General features: G+C 39.2%; 1 protein-coding gene and 1 pseudogene across 1 annotated transcript in view; one reads left to right on the forward strand and one right to left on the reverse strand.

Moving 5' to 3' along the window:
- Positions 1-18724, reverse strand: part of LOC101654166 (pregnancy zone protein-like) — a 77587-nt gene that overhangs the window by 35404 nt on the left and 23459 nt on the right. The window contains exons 10-13 of the mRNA XM_045290507.1: positions 14553-14662; positions 12066-12233; positions 11247-11474; positions 3802-3865 (exon numbers count right to left, since the gene is read on the reverse strand). Of these exons, the coding sequence (XP_045146442.1) occupies positions 3802-3865; positions 11247-11474; positions 12066-12233; positions 14553-14662 (570 nt within the window). The remainder of the gene's footprint in view (positions 1-3801; positions 3866-11246; positions 11475-12065; positions 12234-14552; positions 14663-18724) is intronic.
- On the forward strand, positions 7579-8143 carry LOC123521696 (annotated as a pseudogene).

The raw sequence follows: 18724 nt of genomic DNA on the forward strand, positions 1-18724 counted from the left end.
GCAAAAAAACAAATGGGGCAAAAACACCCAGTGGGCCGGATAAATGTCCTCAGTGGGCTGCACCTCTCTAGTGTTCAAATTATAGAGAATCTACACTCTATTGTGAGCAAACATAAAAGTATAAGAAGGAGCCCGGGTGGTGCAGTGGTTTATAAACTGGGTTGCTAACTTTGAGGTTAGCTGTTTGAAACCACCAGCCATTTCTCAGGAGGTAGATGAACCTTTCTACTCCTGGAAACATTTACACTCTCAGAAATCCATAGAGGGCAGTTCTTCGTCCTATTGGGTCAATATGAGTTAGAAATGGACTCAATGGCAGTGAGAGAAATAAAAAGTATATTTGAGGAAATGGCTTTATGTTTTTGGATATGCTTTTAGGAGCAACCTTAACTGCTCTAGAAACATCAGTCTAATTTTCAGCCCCATCAATGAAAGATGAAATGTAAATTTAGCAGTAATGTTCTTTATTTGCAGGAATGGATTTTGAAAAACCAAGAAGACATTTATTTTTTTAAAACTTATTATTAATTGTGAGTTAATACATATATCACATCACTCCACAGTTCAATCATGTCAAGTAGTGTTGTACAACTGCTACCACAATCAGTTTCCGAACATTCTTTTTCTTCCTGGAAAACAGGAATTAGTGAGAGAGATTCGCCAGCATCATGAGCATGCCACAACCACTGAAAAGCTGCGGTGCCCCTGCTCGCCATGAGCTCTTTTTAGGTTATAAAATCTTACCAAATGTCTGAGAGGAGGGAGCACCTCCAGTGGTGCATCTATGTGGTGACTGCACATCTTGAGGAAATGAAACATCTTTTCATAAGACTTTATTCTAAAAGTCCTATTATGGAGATTTAGCAGGACCTAAAGGGCTATTATTTTTTTAAATATCCATATTTGGGGAAATTGTTTCACAACTTAGCTGTCATGCATTTTCAAAATCCAGCTGTCACAGTTATGAATTTCTAAATTGCTTAAAATGTTTATTATGCTATTGGATATTCATATTTTTAAAATCAACTTTGATTCGCATCTCCCACAGCATCTAAAGATATTGAAAAAGGAAGAGACATGGCCCACTAGAGAATTGTTCTCAGGCCTTGAAATAGTATGCTGTTTATCTAGCTGGATTTCAAAATTGTTTGAGACTAGGGACTCCTTTTACTAAAACTATTTCTATTCAGGACCTCCCCCATATCTAACTTAGATGACTGAGCTGATGAAATTTTGGATGAGATTTGGGGTTTGGGTTAATGGAAGCTCTGGGGATGTTGGTTTGAAGTGAATGCAGTCTGCATGTTGGATGGGTGTTAATCTTTGGGACAAAAGGATTGTGACTGGCTGAATATTGACCCCCCCAAAATAACTCCATCTATTTTCCCAAACTCTTACCTTATATAGCAAAAGAGACTTTGTAATCATAGTTATATTAAGGATCTTGAGATGGAAGATTATCCCTGGGTAATCAGTAAAAACCCATTGTAATCATAAGGATTTTTAATAGAGGAGATTGGGATGAGAGTGTGTGAGTGTGAGTGATTTAAATATATTGGCTTTGAAGATAGAGAAATGGGCAAAAATCTATGGAATAGTGAAGCCGCTTCCAGAAGCTGGAAAAGGCAAAGAAACAGATTCTCTTGTAGTACTCCAAAAATAATTCAGTTCTAATGACATTTATATTTTAGCCCAGTGAGATATCTTAAACACACACACACACACACACACACACACACTTCAAGGAATTCTTGGATGATCTTTGATGCCTGACACTTGATCCCATAGACAGCTCATGATCACACAGGCTGGTGTGCTTCTTCTATCTAGGCTTTTGTGCTTCCCTGCTAGATGGCTGCTTGTTTACCTTCAAGCCTTTAAGACCCCAGATGCTATATCTTTCAATAGCCAGGCACCATCTGCTCTCTTCACCACATTTGCTTATACACCCTTTTTGTCTTCAGTGATTATGTTGGGAAGGTGAGTATCAAGGATTTCCAGGTTATGAGAACAAAGTGTTCTTGTGTTAAGGGAGGCCTTGAGTAGAGGCCCAAAGTCTGTCTGCTATCTTAATATTTAACATATAAATGAATGTACATTGGTCTCTATCCCTTTCATTATAAATTGATGTATTTACATATACATATGCCTATAGCTATACCTCTATAAATAGCATTTCCCTCCTATTTATTTCCTTTCACCTTCCTCCTATCCCACTATCATGCTCACCCCCCATTTGGTTAATTCCTCTCAGATACATTGCACTTGATTAAACCCCACCAGGCATTATACACCCTCCTTGTCATCAATTTTAGATCTCTTGTTGTTCCCTTATCAAGATCCAAAACCAACATCTATGTGAAAGAGGGGGCTTGGAGTGGAGACCCAAAGGCCCTCTGTAGACAATTGGATATCCCCCCCACAGAAGGGTTATAAGGAAGGGATGATTCAACCAAGGTGTAGTATAGCATCAATGAATCACACATCATTCCTCTAGTTCCTGAATGCTTTCCTCCACCCCACTACTATGAACCAGTTCTACCTTACAAATCTGGCTAGACCAGAGAACACACATTGGTACAGATAAGAGCTCTCAACACATGGAATTCAGCACAGATAAACCCCTCAAGAACAGTAGTGAGATCATGTGGGTAGGGGGTTGGTTGGGGAGGGGGAAGGGGGAGAAAGGGGGAACCCATCACAAGGTTGGATATATAGCCCTCCCCCAAGGGGATAAGTAATAGAAATGAGGGTGAAGGGAGACAACAGACAGTGTAAGATATGAAACAATATTAATAATATATAATTGATCGAGGATTGATGAGAGTGGGAGGGTAGGGGAAGTGGGGGAAGAGGAGCTTAAACCAAGGACTCAAGTAGATAAGGTTTTGGAAATGATGATGGCAACATACATACAAATATGCTTGATACAACTGATGTATGGAATGTTATAAGAGCTGTAAGAGTCCCCAATAAAATGATTTTTAAAAAGAGTTCCTGGATGTATGGAATTAAAAGATAATGGATTTGTCCACAAATTTAAAAAATCTCTCTTTCACACACACACACACATGAAAATTTAAAAGCAATTTCCTTATTTTAAGTTGTTTAATTGTAAAGTTGAGTATATTTTCACTTCAAAACTGAAATTAAAATATAGAAATGTTATAAAAAGAAGTACTAAGTAGATTGGAATGAATCCATGATTCCATCCTGTTTGATCTGCGGCTGCATTTTGGTTGACAGAAACTTAGTGACTCTGCTTGTGAAAAGCCCTCTCATTTTCATACCAACAGACATACACTCTGCCAGTTAACAGGGGTGGAGAAGCCAGGAGGGAAGGGAAGGGGAAGCAGTAGGTTCCCCGAGCAGGGGACATTTATCCAGGCCGCCAGGTGTTTTTGCCCCATTTTGTTTTATACTTCAAAATAAGATATGTGCAGTGTGCATAGGAATTTGTTCGTAGTTTTTTTAAAAACTATAGTCCAGCCCTCCAACAGGTCTGAGAGACAGTGAACTGGCCCCCTGTTTAAAACGTTTGAGGACCCCTGGAAGGGTAGCCAGGTGTTAACTTGAGTGAAGGGGGAGATAATACACTATGTAGGAAAGGATACGGGGCAAGCTACCGGGAGGTTTGATAAATTGTTGTATGCAAAAATGATGGTCAGATTATCTAATTCCAAATAAGATAGCTGAACAATTGGGTAGACAGGCATTAAAAAAACACAACTTGCCCTACCATGCTAAATTATCCAACATTGGAGGATATGAGAGCAATACAGGGATCTTGAAAATGCTTACTGTTTCCTTGTCCAACGGGCACTGAAGCAGTTGCTGCCTGAACGATGATTCCTTTTGCTTTGATCTGGAGATAAAGAGATATGCATTTATTATTCTTCTAATGTATATTTGCTGATACATTTAAAATACACAAATAACAATCCCAGTTCCAAATGGGAAGTTATTTTCATCACATATTTAATATATTTCTCTATGTATATTTTTGTCCTTAAAATAATAAATATGTTAACCGTTGTGGAAAGTGATCTGACAATTCTTAACACAACTGAAATAGAAATAGCATACGACCCAGCAATACTTCTGCTGGCCATATACCCCAAAGAAAGAAGAGGCAGAATGTAAATAGACATGTGCTCTCCTATGTTCCTTGCAGCACAGTTTGCAATAGCAAGAAGCTGGAAACAGACTAAGTGCCCATCAGTGGAAGAATGGATAAAGAAACCCTGGTCCATACACACACTGCATCTCTTAAAAAAAAAAAAAAAAAAGAAACATCTCATGACAAGGAGGGGCCTGGAAATCAGTAGAGCAAAATTCAGCAAGTGAAGTTAGTCAATCACAGAAGGACAACTATTGAGTCCACTACTGTAAGATAAACACCAAGATGCAGGCAGGTGACTGCTCCCAGGACATTGAGGTACAGAGTCTGCCTAGCGTCCATGAGACATATATCACCCACTTTAAAGGTACATCTTAGAAACCACTTTGAGAGAGGAGACCTCACCTTGGTGAGGGTCAGCTTTTCAAGATGTGGGGAGAGGGAGAAGATTATTCGGTTGCTGCTATACAAAATTGTGTGACCCATCCAACCAACACTCCCACCAGATAAAGAAAACTTACTGGAATTTAAGTCAAGGGTGTGTGTGGGGTGGGGGTGGGGCAGTATGTCACAGAGAAGGCAATTACATTTTTGTTGGTAGGAAAATGGGGAGGAACAACCTCCTGATGGGGAAAAAAACCCACAAAAACACGTAACAATACTTAGGTAGGACCCAAGGGGAGCATATATCTGGTACTAGGTTTCTAAGTGGACACTTTTGACCTCGCTTCTCTGTAGCCCTTGGTGACCCAGTCCATGTGCTATAGACTCCTGGGACTTTAGACTCTGTCCTTTTGAGGCACACAACATCCTTCAAAGGCCACACCAGAGAGACATTGAGGAAACTCCACGAAGTGAACTGGGCTTGCCCTCAAACTCACCGGTAAGCATTGGACTCCAGGCGAAACTCCCTGGTGTGAGAAGAAGCAGACTGCTAATCTAAGGACACAACTGAGGGGGATCCGAGCTTCATTGTGAACACTCGGTTTGCAGAAGGTTTCGGATGTCAGTGGAAAACCAACATTTATTTGCAGGATCCGCGTATTAAACCTCTGCTGAATCCTCTCCAATCATAGTTGAAGGATGTGAAGCAGGCCAAGAGCATTGTAAAGTTGACTATGCCAGACATAGTTAGGTCAAAATCCTATCATTTGATCTGCCTTTGGACTCAGTTTAAAGCAGTTGCGGGGGGGTGGGGGGGTGGGGGTGGGAGTGAAGGGGAAATACATGTGTATGAAGCCCCTGGTGCATCCTCTCTGACCGTGGATCAGGGATGGGAATAGTCTGGCCCTCATGCAAACTGCATGGGCAAATTGATTGTTGCAGATGCAGTGAGGTTAAAAGTTAGCATTCTGTCATTTGCTGTCCCCTATGATCCATTTGAATTGATTCTAGCTTTTAATATTTTCTGCTTTCTTTTTGATCCAAATGTTTGTGTTTTACTTTGTTTTCTTATAGGTTTTTTTGGTTATTTAGTTTATTTTAAAAATCTTTTTCTGTAGATGACATCCAAGATGTTGTTAGGTGCCATCGAGTCAGTTCTGACCCATAGTGACCCAAGAACAAAACACTGCGTGGTCCTCTGCGAACCTCACAGTTGTTCCTGTGCTTGAGCCCACTGTTGCAGCAATGTGTCAATCCATCTCTCCAAGGGCTTTCCTTTTCTTTCATTGCCCCGACATTTTCCCAAATACGATGTGCTTCTTCAGGTACTGGTCTCTCCTGACAATATGTCCAAAGTATGTGAGACGAAGTTTTGCCTCTGAGGAGCACTCTGACCTTACTTCCTCCAATATAGACCGGTTTGTCCTTTTAGCAGTCCATGGTACTTTCAATAGCCTTCTCCAGCACCTCAATTCAAAGGCATCAATTCTTTACGGTCGTCCTTATTCAGTGTCCAACTTTCACATGCACATGAGGCCATGGAGAATACTTGGATCAGGCACACCTTAGTCCTCAAAGTAACATCCTTGCTTTCAATAGTCTAAAGATGTCTTGTGCAGCAAATTTACCGAATGCAATATGGCTTTTGATCGCTTGACTGTTGCCTCTATGAGCATTGATTGTGTGGATATGAGCAAGACAAAATCCTTGACAACTTCAACCTTTTTTCTATTAATCATGATGTTACTTATTGGTCCAGTTGTGAGGATTGTGATCTTCCTTACATTGAGTTGTAATCCATACCAAAGGCTATAATCCTTGATCTTCATCAGCAAGTGCTTCAGTTCCTCCTCACTTTCAGCAAGCACGTTTGTGTCATTTTCGTTCCGCAGGTTATTAATAAGCCTTCCTCCCATCCTGATGCCTCCCTTTTCTTCCTATAATCCAGATTCTCTGATGCTGTGCTCAGCATATAGATTGAACAAGTATGGTAAGAGGATTCAAGCATGATGCACACCTTTCCTGATTTTAAACCATGCAATATTCCCTTGTTCTGTTTGCACAACTGCCCCTTGATCCACGTCCTAGTCCTGAAGAAACACAAAGAAGTGTTCGGAATTCCCATTCATCTCAAGATTATCCACCGTGTAGTATGGTTCATACAGTCAAATGCCTCTGCACAGTCCATGAAACAGAAACATCTTCTGGCATTCTCTGCTTTGAGCCAAGAGCCCTCTGACATCAGCAACGATATCCCTTGTCCTGTGTCCTCTTCTGAATCCAGCCTGAACTTCTGATAGTTCCCCGACAATGTGTTTCTGCAACTGTTGTTGGACGATCTTAAGCAAAATTTTACTTGTGTGTGATATCAATGTTATCACTCTATAGTTTGAGCATTTTGTTGGGCCACCTTTCTTTGGAATGGGAACAAATATGGATTTTTCCAGTCAGTTGGCCAAGTAGCTGTCTTCCAAATTTCCTGGCAGAGCTAAATGAGTGTCTCTAGTGCTTCTTCAGTTTTCTGAAACATTTCAATGGGTATACTGTCCATTCCTGGAGCCTTGGTTTTGGCTAGTGTATCCAGAGCTGTTTGAACATATAAAATAGGTATGCACACACACACACACAGAAGAAGCAAAGGGAGAGAGAAGACAAAGCATCTCCTTTGGAGAGCTATGAAATAGGTAAAGGGCTGTAGCACTGAGAGGCATAGAAGGGGCTCATTGAGAGAGGCAAGGGTGACAAATAGGGGAGCCAGAAGGAGTACTGTATATCCGGAGTGGTTGAGAGGAGCCCGTCTGTAGGAACTAAGAAGAGCCCTACATGGTTGGGAGGAGCTTAAAGAGTGGGTCACACTGAAGAAGAGAGACTTTGACAACATGCTTCCTCATCTTGGCTCTGAGTTGTGCTCTGCTCCTTAATGAAACACAACCCTACAACACAACACAGTCCGTGAGTTTTGTGTGCGTTGGTTATCTACCCCACTTACAGAAGTAGAGAATTCTTTGGGAGGAATAGCTGGTGTAAGAACTGATTTTTAAAAGTTGGAAAATGGTCACATCTCTGTGGGAGAGATGGCTGAGCAGGCCCCCAAATCCGTTCTGTTTGTATGCCTGGGTAACATTTGTCGGTCACCTATTGCAGAAGCAGTGTTCAGAAAACTTGTAACGGATCAAAACCTTTTAGATAAGTGGAGAATAGACAGTGCAGTAACATCCACATATGAAATAAGAAACCCTCCTGATTATCGGGGGGCAAAATTGCATGAAGAAGCATGGTATCCCCATGAATCACATTGCTCGGCAGATTACCAAAGAAGACTTTGCCACATTTGATTTTATACTGTGTATGGATGAAAGCAATCTGAGAGATCTGACAAGAAAAGGTAATCAAGTTAAAAACTGCAAAGCTAAACCTGAACTGCTTGGAAACTATGATCCCCCCAAACAACTTATCCTTGAAGATCCCTATTATGGGAATGTCTCTGACTTTGAGCCTGTGTACCAGCAGTGTCTTAGGTGTAGCGAGGCGTTTGGAGAAGGCCAGCTAAAGCTGCACCGTTCACTGCTGCTAAAGGCCTACTGTGACGAGCACCTTCCCCGCGATGCTCTGCAGCATCAGTCGGTGCAGTCACATTAGTTCCATAGCTCAGAGTCACGGCTGCTTCTTCAGTTGCCCTCCTGTTTCTTATGTGAAAAGTGACTGTAGATGGATCAGTTGTGATTGGCAGAAGAATAAACATTTGATTTATGGGGTACATTAACTCTGCTCAGTTAGTTGAACTTCCCACTTACCCTCATTATAAGCTAAGTAGTAAAACAACAAAATAGAAAATTTTGTGCATCTTTTGAAATGGCATCATTATCTGGTGCTTGCAGTTAAACATCTAAGGACTGCTTTCACTTGGAATTGCTTAATTACGATGATAATGAATAACGAAATAAAACATCACTTTAAGGTTCTGGCCAACAACAGGCCAATTGAGACTTTTAAATAGCCTGTTCTACCTCTCCAATAAGTTACATGAATATGTTAATGAAGGACAAGCATCCTCTACTTCTCCACAAACTACCTCTCATCTTTTTATCCCAGGGCCTTTCATTGAATGACATTCCTCAGCCAAGGGCACCCCAGCCTAGATGAGATGTATTCTAATTTACACACACTCTTTTATGTTAAAAGAACAGGTAAAGGATTGTGGAAATCATCTTGCACACCTTTCATGCTTCTTAATTTTTATCTAGTTTATTTCCTTAGGAAGCCAGCTTAGTTGCTCCTATTTGAATCACTTTCCCTCTGAAAATTCAATTTTATCAAAAGGATACTACATGCTGTTTAGTCTTACTGTAATTTGACAAACATGTCTTTTTGTATATGCATTTTGGGTTATCCCAAATGTCAAATAGATCAATAGACTTAGAGCGGGGGAGAGATGCTTTAAAAAGCTGACATATTGATATGTCAATGAGTTATTTCAGAAGTGTTTACTACATTTATAGGAGAATATGGATATTTGTGCCTTGAGGTCACTGTAATCTCAAAATCATTTGAATGTATAAGTCAAGATTGTTTTTAGAATAAACTGAGGAGTATAAAAATATAACTTGAGAATTTTGGTGTCTGCCTATTTTTGTTGATAAAGAAATGAGCATTAGAAATCAATTAGGCCTTTGTCCATTTCAGTTATCTATGCATTTTTACCTTTTGAATTAGGGAGTAAAATGATGAGAATCAGTACGTTCCTTTCATCTAATAATTCTAATCATTCTTTATTGACCAAGAAAGTCAAGGCCATTGCAACCACAGGTGGTGATGCCCACTTGTCTGTCCACCACCCTTACTCAGAAGGTGGGTTTCCTTATTTGATCCCAGCTTCCCTCCACAGACATGCACGACACCTTCCAAGTATGCCCATAAGCACATGCAAGTAATTAATACTAATGTTCTGTATTTCACGTTTTAATCCCCCCCATTCAGAGTGATTTGAAACCCTAAAATAACTTTAAATATTCAATCTTCATAAAAAGGTTGTGAGGCAGCATCCCCTAAAAGAGTGATTCCTAGCATTTTCTAGGAAGACATTTGATTCTCTGGAGGTTCTCAGAACATTGAACATTTCAGTGTCACAAAGTGGTGTGGGGTTGGGGTACAGCCTGAATTCACTTGTGCTTGAAAGGTCAGGCGGTCCCTCAGTGGAGGGGAAGGGGGGTAGTTGATACTTCTCTGAAAAATGCACCAAGGCAACAATGATTCCTTGCGATGTAATTCTGAGAAGAGTTTGCGAAACACCTAACTCCACATGAATTTCAGTGCCCTAATAAAATTATGTGTGTTTTTCCTCTCTAGAAAACTTTCTAGGAGATAAAGTTTGAAAGGCTAAAATAGATTTATAATTTGATAATAGTTCCTCCAAAAAAGTGTAAATTGAGAAAAAATGGGAAAGCAATTGTCTTGAATTAGGAAACAAGATTAAATGACCTGTTATTCCCATCTCAAACCCTTTCCTTAATGGCTTAAGAATCTCCAGGAAATTTTTACTGTTCTGTGTGTTCATAGATAAAAATCTTTGTTTGTTTTGTTTTCTCTTTAATTTTTTATGTATATATCTTAAATAACAAACTAATCCTAGTACTTTAATGCCAAATTTGTCTTTTTGGCTATAAGCAGACAATATTGTTGTTTATAAACAACAATATTTATAAGGGGTTTATAAACCCCTTATAAGGGGTCATTTGAACTGAGACTCACTGCTTTGTTTAATTTACCTCTATAAATTGTATCCAATCTAATTAAGATACATCTGTCTATAAAATCTGGAGTTGTTTAAAGGTCAAAATAAAAGTTGGAAAATGGAGGTATATTTAACTTTCACTTCACACGTATCAGTCTTGGGGTGATCTTGACGGCTTTATGCCCTTGAAGTTAGATTCTGATGCGAATCCTATCACGATCACCATTTTCTATGTGCCAGTGTAGGATATGGCTGTCCATGTACCTTGGGAGAAAGGTAATTACACACCAGTCATGAGTTGTGTACATTATTTAGAAAATTTTCAGGTATGAAAGGAGTGCTGGTGAAGCAATGGTTAAAGGTTTATTTGTTAACTGAAAGTTTGGCAGGGATTTGGACCCCCCAGCTGCTCCCTGGGGAAAAAATGTGGCAATCTGCTTCCATTAAAAACCATAGCTTTGAAAATACTATGGGGGGAGTTACACCCTGTCCTATAGGGTCTCTATGAATTGGAATTGACTCATGGTAACAGGGCTTTGTTTTGTTTTATAGGGTATAAATTGTCATACTGTTTTGATTTTCATTGTACCAATTAATGTCAGAGTTGGAAGAATATTTCCCAGAGGGTTGCTTCTATAATCTAATTTCCTTTTAAATTAATTATTGGTTTTTATCTTCTGAATATTTACCTACAGAATTCTAAGGAAAAAAATTCTCTTTCATAAATCAAGTTGTTGTTTTAGACTCTCTCCTATCCAACTCAAAACTTAACCATTGGAACTCAGAAAAAGCAAAGTGAAACAAGAAACCCTGGGAATGTCACTGGCTATGAGACTACAAATAGGATAGCAAGGCATAACTATTCTTGCTATGAAATAACTTCTCTTTAAGCACAAACACACAAAAATCAATATGGCTATGATCTCTTATAAAGGGGCACTGCTTCTGTAGGAACTCTACATTTTCAGAGGATACTTAATTAGAAAGAGCTAGAGTAGCATTACTTCTTACCAAAGAATAGAAAATTAACTCTGTCTGTTTCTCCGGCATCTCTTCATTCAGGATATAGTGCATGTTAACCTTGTGCATTTGTCCACAGGTCAAAACACCACCAAAAGGCTCGAGGTGGATGTAACTGCTGCTTGGGGAGAAAAGACGCTTTGCATTGTGATGCACTTGTGAATGCAATTCTTGAAGCCACATCATATCATGACAAGAACGAGCTGGTTTGTAAGTGACCTAGTAGAAGGGGGGAAAAGACTTAAGTAGGCTATTGCGATTAAAATATAACATGTATTCATTAAATATGCTTTATTTTATATCTAGGAATCATGAAACAAGGTCACTTTCTCAAATACAATAATCTATAAGTAGCTTTTCCTTAAAGTCATGTAAGTTTGTGCCATCCTGATATTATTCACCTACATCAAGATCATTAACTTTGTCTTAACAACCCTGATGGCTGTCCGTTGCACAAGATCATTTGAATAGTCAAAATATAACAAAAACAGAATTATACCAAAGAAATCAAACAAAATCTACTACGTCTTAAGTTATGTTGGCATTTTTTTTTCAGGAGAGTGTTAAGATGATTCATTTAATGCCTCCTGAAAGTAGTGCATTTCATAAACAGAGTTATCCAAATTAAATTTTCTCGTGGAGAATGTTGCATTTTTAAAAAATAAAAGAGGTCTCCAAATTCCTAACTCCTATTTTACTTTTTATCATTCGTCTCTTTATTTTTATAGATGAAATGATTCCTATATTTCTTTAAATCCTGTGGCTCCAATGACCTGTCTTTTTCTATTCACAATGCCCTTTACTACTTACTACAACTGTAAGATAAGAAGACTTGAAGTTGGTGGTATCGATGGATATCCTCACTGAACCATGTTCATTTGTAGTGTACTTGAATTGCTTGAATTGGTATGCATCATTCACATGGGCAGTTAGGGTTTTATTGGGGATTGCTTGACCCTTCTCATCCACAAGAAGAACCTAGGAATACAAAAGTGATAGCTCGTTCCCAACGTCCTATAGCAATAGCACATTCCATTCTGTCACTTCCTGTTACTTACTGAAGAGCCAAGACTTGGGCAATAAGACAGAGTTTCTGGGCTTTAAATGACCATTTTTCCCAGTTGACATTTTAATTTGAAAAGCTCAAGGCAAATATGGGCTCATGATACTACATTCCTGAATCTGCTTCGCTTGTGGTCTCTGTCCAGTACATGGTGGTCCTTTCATCTCTGTTAATAGTCTATGTTGCCAAATGATATCTCTTTTATTTGTTCAATATATTTTAATCCTACTGCTTTCCAAAGAATCCACTGATGACATCCTTGTTCAAAACACAATGTATATTTTTCATACTCATTGCAATCTTTTCTCTTGCAGCCTTATTCTTAGTCCAGCTTAAATTTCTGGCCAATTCCTACTCATCTTTCAAACCTCCAGTTTTCTCATGCTTTTCTCTCAGTGGGAAATTCTCTTACCCATATGTATTTGCATATTTATCAATTTCTTGCTGACATGATATGACATAGTACAAGCAATGAAGAACATATAACATTAAAAACATGCCGTGTCTTTCTACTCTTGTAAAGAGTCATAGCCTTCAAAGTCCACCGGGGAGGTTCTATTCTGCCCTGTGGGGTCGAGATGAGTATGAAGTCTGGAAAATGCCCACATATATCTTTTTCTATGAAGGGGAATGGAACTGGTGTAGTGGATTAACAGTTAGACTGCTGACTATAAGTTCAGTGGTTTGAGTCCACCGGCCACTCTGTGGGAGAACGATGGGATTGTCTGCTCCTGGGAAGAGTTATTGTCTTGAAAACCTTGTGGAGCAGTTCTACCCTCTCTTCCAAGTTAGCCATGAGCCAGAATCAACTCAAAGGCAGTGATTGGCTTGTTTATTTTTGTTTTATCAAGGTGATACAAATGTTGTTGACCTGTGCACCCATTTTGAAAATAGTTCATTATACTAGAAAACACTTCAAAGTTAGGATTCTGTACAGGGGTTCATTTTCCAAGAAAACAGCAAGTCTTTAGAAAAGAAATCCTAAGGGAAAAGGTGTTGGGCTATAGATCAGTTAGGATGATGACTGCCGTTAACCACAGGCATCTGAGAGCCCACTGTTAATCACACCTTTCCTGTGTGAAGCTCCAAAGGGTTTTCCCATGCCTTCTCGGGTGTTGAAACCTCTCAGAAAAAGGGGATATGCCAAACAGTTGTAAATATCTCTCTGTTTAATAAAAAATAAACCTAGATTTAAAAAACAGACAAACACGACATTGAAATGAGTCAATTCAGTGGCAATGGTCAATTCAAAGATTAGATATCACAAAATAAAATTAAAAATACCTAGAAATCTTACATGTCTTATATAAAATAAAATGGCTGCTTTCCTAATTTTTAAAACCTTACCAAAGTTGCTTTACCAAATTGAACTTTTAATTTGGAAGGAAACTTTCTAAATTATTAAAATAAAAATAATTTGAACCATCATTTTATTCTTTCGATGTAAAATTATAATATGAAATAGTTGTCTATAAAAAGGTAACCAAAGAGTTGCAGCCAAACTATATAGAAAAATATTAAAGAGATGTTTTAGGAAGTTAATTATTAAAAGCATGATCTATTGTCTAGTAAGCAATTTACTTTTCCTTGTCTTTCTACCCTGGTAGGCATCAAAGAATGTTTCCTTTACTGTGAACATATTTCCTTGACATTTTATAATAATACTTATACAATCTTTATCCATTTTCTATCTATTTATTTCACTTGGCAAATGCTCTCCAGGTTGATCCATATTGCAAAGTGTTTTGCAGATGCATCGTTATTCCTTAACATTCAGTAATATTCCTTTGCGTTTCAATATCCCTAGGCACTAGGGATGCACTCACACATTATAATAACAACTCTGCAAAATCAAAAGGGCAACATTTACCCAAGGACCAAGTTCAGGGGGACTAGGAAAGAAGGAGAAATGAAAACAGGAAATATATGGAAAAGGACAAGCATTGCCAGATTATGGGGATTACAGTCAATGACATGAAATAAGATATGTATGAATTACTGAATGTAAACCAGAGTTACTCTGTAAACCTTCACCCAATGCACAATAGAACGTTTTTTAAAAGGGGGTTCCCCCCTGGATTTTGTGGCTATTTTCTTCTCAAATTTGGGCTGTGATTTCTTATTCCAACTAAGTATTTATTTTGGAATAAAATTTGATTTTAGAAATTTTTGAAAATTCATTTTCTTTCTAATCTCACCCCTTAAATTATGTTTATGTTGAAAAGAGATTTTACCTCCCCAAAGAAAGGAAGTCCAGGTTTGTAATATGAATCCACTTTTATGAACTCAAGTCTGCTGAAGAGATTTGTGATTTCACATTTTCCGTGCCCAGTTAATTCCAAATCTGAAAAAGAAATCAGGAAAGTTGAATTGTCCCATGCATTCAAAACTCACCTTTTATTTCCATTGCAGCTTCACATTATCATAACAAAATTCTACCCACATTCTCTTTTCTTATTCTTTTAGGATTTTTCCCCCCTCACATTTACAAGATAGAGCTATTTGACTCCATCAGCTTAAATTTCACATCAAAAATTTACCACTACTCATATGCTTGTCCAGTTCTTTGGTTTCACAGAATCCCTCCATGTTCCACCTAGCAGAGATTCTTCATTTGGGTCTAGAAGGATGCTGACATTTCTCTTGCAAAATACTTCACCAGCAGGATCATTCTTTTAATGGATAATCTGTCCAAAGTATATTCAGCACCCAGTCATTTTCTCTTCAATGAAGGGTGTTTTGTTCTCATTATCTAAAATATGACTCTATCGGATAACCCAAATCAGAAAGTCACACAGCAACAAATGTTGGAGGGGATGTGATAAGATAGGTACTTTCCTCCACTGCTGGTGGTCATGTAGATACGTACAGCCTACATGAAAAGCCATATGGGGATATTTAAAGCAAATGGAAATTGAATTATCTGATGACCCAGCAATCCTTCGACTGGGCATATACCCAGAAGAGGTAAGAAACATTCCATAACCAGTCATCTGCATTCCAATGTTTATTGCGGTGCAATCCACATTTGTGAAGAATTGGAAACAACCTAAATTTCCATCGACAGATGAGTGGATTAGAAAACTCTGAAACAGGGGAGTGGGTGGGGGGGAGACGTCGGACAGGGCAAGATGTGACAGGGTGATGGTTTGTAGGTTGTCAAGGGCTTGTGAGGGAGGGGGGAGCGGCAAGGGGTGGCGGAATGGGGGACCTGGTGCCAGGGGCTTAAGTGGAGAGCAGGTGTTTGGGGGATGAGGAGGGCAATGGGTGTGCAAATATGCTTTACACAGTTGATGTGTGTAGATTTTGATGGGAGTTGTATGAGCCCCTAATAAAATGATTAAAAAGAAAACTCTGGCACACGCACACAATGGAGTGCTATGCATCAATAAAAAAGCACTGATGATCTCATGAAGCACATCGTCTCATGGGAAGAGTTGGAGGAAATTATGCAAAGCGAAGTCAGCCAATCACAAAAGATCAAGTACAACATGAGTCCACTGAGGTAAGTATAATCAGCACAGTAGGTATAGAAGAAAAGCCACTTACCTCACACTTTACAGGCTGAGGTACAGGCAATTGGGTGTGAGACAGACCAAACCCAAGAATGTGTATGCCATTCCAATATAAAGAGGGGAAAGGGAATGGGAGGAGAAAGAGGAGGGAACACCCCCCCACCAAAGATTATCAATGGCACTAGGGAAGTAGGGCACTAATCTACCCAGGGGGAGGATATTGTTTATGTCTCCACAGCAGGCCCCAATCAGAGCCAAACTGACACTCCCTGACAGCCCTGAGGTGCCGAGGATGTAGGGCCTACAACAGATTGAGACATGATGTCCCCTTGCTGGAGCAGACTGTGTGAAAGTTCAATATGGGCACACAAGGCAGGGAGTGTGTCCGCTCTGACCACCCGCTCAGTGGGGTGAACCAAGAAGGGAACATAACAGACCAGCAATGGGAATAAAGCAAAGCCACAAAATCCCCAAATAGACTTCAGGCTAGTTGGGGCAGTTCCTGGAACCCCCCAGGGCTGACAGAGAGATAGTCATAAAGGTCAACTAACAGACCTGGAATTCACATGCTTTTTTCTTTTTTGGCTAGGTTTTTTTCTTTTCCTCTTTTTATTCAATATTTTGTTTTGTCTCTGTTATTGATGTTTTGCCTACTAATATAAGATAGGCATGGGAAGCGAGCACAAGAAGAAAGCAATGGGACTCCTGGTTCTGGGGAGACCTGAGGGTAGGAGGGGGTGGGCAAACAACACCATAGACAGGGGAACAACTGGGGAATTAAATGCAAAAACAAGGAGGACATAGAGATTCCAGTGGTACTGGAGCAGTAGCAATCTAGCTGAGAGGAATTACTAAGAGGCAGAAGAAGTGCAAGCATGATGGTGGGACAGGAGAAAGGTAAAAGGAAACAGAAAAAAGATCTAAGAAGCTGAGCTATGGATACAGGTATAAATATAGGTGTGCACTTATGTAAACACAGAGGTATTTATTTTATAGAGGCCTAGGTACCTATATGTATATGGCAATACATAGAGGAAGTGGATGGACTTTGGGCCTCTGCTCAAGCCTTCCCTCAACGCAAGAACACTTTGTTCTAAAATCCTGATATTCTGTGATGCTTACCCTCCCAGCATGATTGCTGAAGACATAATGGGTGCATAAGAAAGTGTGGTGAAGAAAGCTGACGGTGCCCGGCTATCAAAAGATATAGCGTCTGAGGTCTTAAAGGTTTGAAGTTAAACACACAACCATCTAGCAGAGAAGCAACAAGCCCACATGGAAGAAGCACACTAGCCTGTTTGATCATGAGGTGTTGACGGAATCAGTTTCAGAGGCACCAGAAGACCACAAACAAACAAACAAGCAAACATATGTTGAGAATGAGGAGGGCCAGATCAGAGACCCAAAACCCATGTGTGGACAATAGGACATCCCCTCACAGAAGAGTCACAGGAAGGGATGAGTCAACCAGGGCGCAGCATAGCACTGATGAAACATGCGATATCCCTCTGGGTCTTTGAGGCTTCCTCACCCCCCCACTATCATGATCCCAGTCCTGCTTTTCAGTTCTGCTAGACCAGAGCATGTACACTGGTACAGTTAGAGTCCACAACACATGGACTCGAGGTCAGATAAACCTCTCAGGAGAAGGATTTGAAGTAGCTATACCAAGAAGGTAGAGAGAAGCCAGGGTTGGGGATGGTGGGGGTGGGGGGGATGAGGGAAGGAAAAGGGAACCAATCACAGTGATCGATGCATACTCTGCGTCCCCTCACTATCCCCAGGGGGACGTATAACAGAGATGTGGGTGAAGGGAGATAGCGCTTGGGGTAAGACATGAAAACAGTAATAATTTATGTTATTAAGTGGTCACAAGGGTGGGTGGCGGGGTGGGGGAGGGAAAGGGAAAAAAAGGGCTCAAATAGATAGTACATGTTTAGAAAATTATGATGTCAACATATGTACAAATATGCTTGAAATAATTGATGGTATGGCATGTTATGAGCTGTAACAGCCCCCAATAAAATTATTTTTAAAAATACTACTCTATCAAATTTTAAATAATCTTAGTCGATTCCAGTTTAATAGTCTTTTCTCAGGCTTCATCATATATGAACTCTCAGAGAAATTCTTCCTTCTAGTGACTTCTAAAAAAATTGTTCAATCTCAGTTTTCCTTTATCTGTAGGAATTCAAATTGTATTATGCTGACTTTAAAAAATACTGTCTCTTTCCTGAGGGTAATAGTGTCTGTTGTAGTACCCCTCTTTTTCCTATCTCTAGTTTAAATTTAGAAATGAAAGATGAGCTTATTTTCAGTAGCATTCACTGTGATCACAGGTAGACATGAACACAATTTGAAGGACTCCAAAATTTAAATCTCTAATTCAGATTTTATTTTCCCTTTCTTTAAAATATCAGCTGGACTATGAATCCTCATTTACTTTGATATGCCAGATTGTTATTAATTATATTTGACCTATTCTTAGAAAGATTGTAATTTTTCAAGCACTCTTTATTTTGGTTAATGGTATTTCTAGTTTCCATGGCCCAAATTTGGAATAATTAGGGTCATTTTTTACTTCTTTGTACATTTTCCTTACCTATCAAATATTTTAACAAGATCAATTGCTTTTACCTTCAAGATAGCAACAAATTTTATTTCTCATTTGCATGTATTTATAGTTATCCTAATACAGGGTGTTTGGATTTTTCATCTGAATTGGTCCAGTTATCAGCGGATATATCATTTTTTTTCTTTTACCTTGCACTCAGGGCTTCTAGAATTATCATTACAATTATAATTATTACAATTATGTCATTTTGTTTAGGTCATTCCATTCCTCATATATATCTGAAGCTATCCAAATATCTTTAGAATAAAGACTAGCC

The sequence above is a fragment of the Echinops telfairi genome, unplaced genomic scaffold, assembly GCF_000313985.2.
Source record: "Echinops telfairi isolate 266 unplaced genomic scaffold, ASM31398v2 ScPeMD7_40;HRSCAF=151, whole genome shotgun sequence".
Taxonomy (NCBI): Eukaryota; Metazoa; Chordata; class Mammalia; order Afrosoricida; family Tenrecidae; genus Echinops; species Echinops telfairi.